The sequence below is a fragment of the Centruroides sculpturatus genome, unplaced genomic scaffold (assembly GCF_000671375.1).
Source record: "Centruroides sculpturatus isolate CEXI.00-Female unplaced genomic scaffold, Cexi_2.0 scaffold795, whole genome shotgun sequence".
Classification (NCBI taxonomy): domain Eukaryota; kingdom Metazoa; phylum Arthropoda; class Arachnida; order Scorpiones; family Buthidae; genus Centruroides; species Centruroides sculpturatus.
Window position 1 is genome coordinate 137285 of NW_019385121.1, and position 1610 is coordinate 138894.

The following is a 1610-nucleotide window of genomic DNA, read 5'->3' on the forward strand; positions in this document are numbered from 1 at the left end:
AGTATAACTTCCATCTCTAGTCAAATTAATTATTTTCTAATATTTAATTATAGCCTTTACATAGCCCAAGAATTTGGCATATTTTGTTTGTGTGTTTATCAGACATATTATGTGATTGTTTTTTTTTTTTTTTCTGCAAATCGAATTCGCATTTCAGGTTGGTTAATTTCGTGCTATAAGATAAGATGAAGATGATTTGCACTCCTTACCAATGTATACTGTATAATTTTCTTTGAATAAATGTTATAGATAAAATTTTTGAGTATTTTTTTCAGCATGGAATGCATTATTGTATTTTACATTCATTTATATGGGAAAAACTGTTTTGCATTACGAGTAATATTCTGGAACAAATTATGCTCGTTAAGCAAGGTTCCACTGTGTATTAAAAGAAGTTTTATTTATGTAAAATAAGACTAATATAGACAGATGAATAACTTTTTAAAATTAATCATTATAATTTTATATCTATTGCTTTCTGATATGTGATTAGTAAGGCTAGGACATCTAGGCACATAAATAGGAATAGGAAAAATCTCATAAATAGTTATAAAAGTCACAATTTATCACTCATATGATTGATAACTTACATAATTTTTATAGCTGTTTATAGGATTTTTAGTGGCTAGATGTCCTAGCTTAGTGATTAAGTATATATTTTAATTTAGGTTAAGAAATAATATGCAAAGTTTGATTTGTATTTTAAAATTATTATTTTGTCAAATCATTTCAAAATGCAATAGAAGAATTATTATCCAAAATCATTTTAATTTTAAAATTATATTTGGATATCTATGGTTATTGATAAATTTTTCAAAAATACAGTAATAATTTAAAAAAATTTTTAGATAAAATACGGTACATCATTTATACAAATTTATGAGTTAATATTAAATTAAACTTTCTAACTTATTTTAAATAATTCTAACTTTGCTAGTTGCATTTACATTTGTACTTTTTTTATAGGGATCACTTGAAGAAAAATTATCTAATATTACAATTAATACCATTTGTGAAGAGCAAACATTCCAAGATAATGTGACATCTAATAAACCACATTCTCGACAATATGCTTGGGAACAAGGTCAAATAGATTATTTGGGTATCGATGCTTATGAAAATATTGAAAAGAAACTAGATGCTGCTATAAAGGGAGAAGTTTTTGATACTTAAAAATTTTCATTTTAATTATATAGTATAAATATAGTTTAATTACTTTAAGTACAATTTTTTATTTACCTTTCATAAAATGTTTTTATAATTATGTAACTATATTTCTGATATATACAAATCAAATAATTGTTTTGTTCAATTAAAATATTTCTAAACTCAGTACATCATTACTGGGAATTGTTAAATTTATACTTTTTTATATTAATAATAGATTGATTGATTTATAAATTGCTTGCCATCACTTTTCAGTTTCAAACAATCATTCAAAACTGTTTTCCAAAAATTTGTAAAATTATTAAAGAATTTAATCTCACCTTTTTATTATATTCTGAATTTTAAAAATTAAACTAACTTGTAGTATCAAAAATCTTAATTTAAATTTAATTTAAATATCGTTTTCTATATATATAAGGACATTCTATTAAAAAGTAAATATA

At 22.2% G+C, this 1610-nt stretch overlaps 1 protein-coding gene across 1 annotated transcript in view; it reads left to right on the top strand.

The window, feature by feature from the left end:
* The window catches only part of LOC111635053 (glycogenin-1-like), a 23205-nt gene extending 21951 nt beyond the window's left edge, over nt 1-1254 (top strand). Inside the window, exon 7 of the mRNA XM_023379903.1 lies at nt 967-1254. Within this exon, the coding sequence (XP_023235671.1) occupies nt 967-1173 (207 nt within the window). The 3' untranslated portion in view covers nt 1174-1254. The remainder of the gene's footprint in view (nt 1-966) is intronic.
* Nucleotides 1255-1610: the final 356 nt, after the last annotated feature.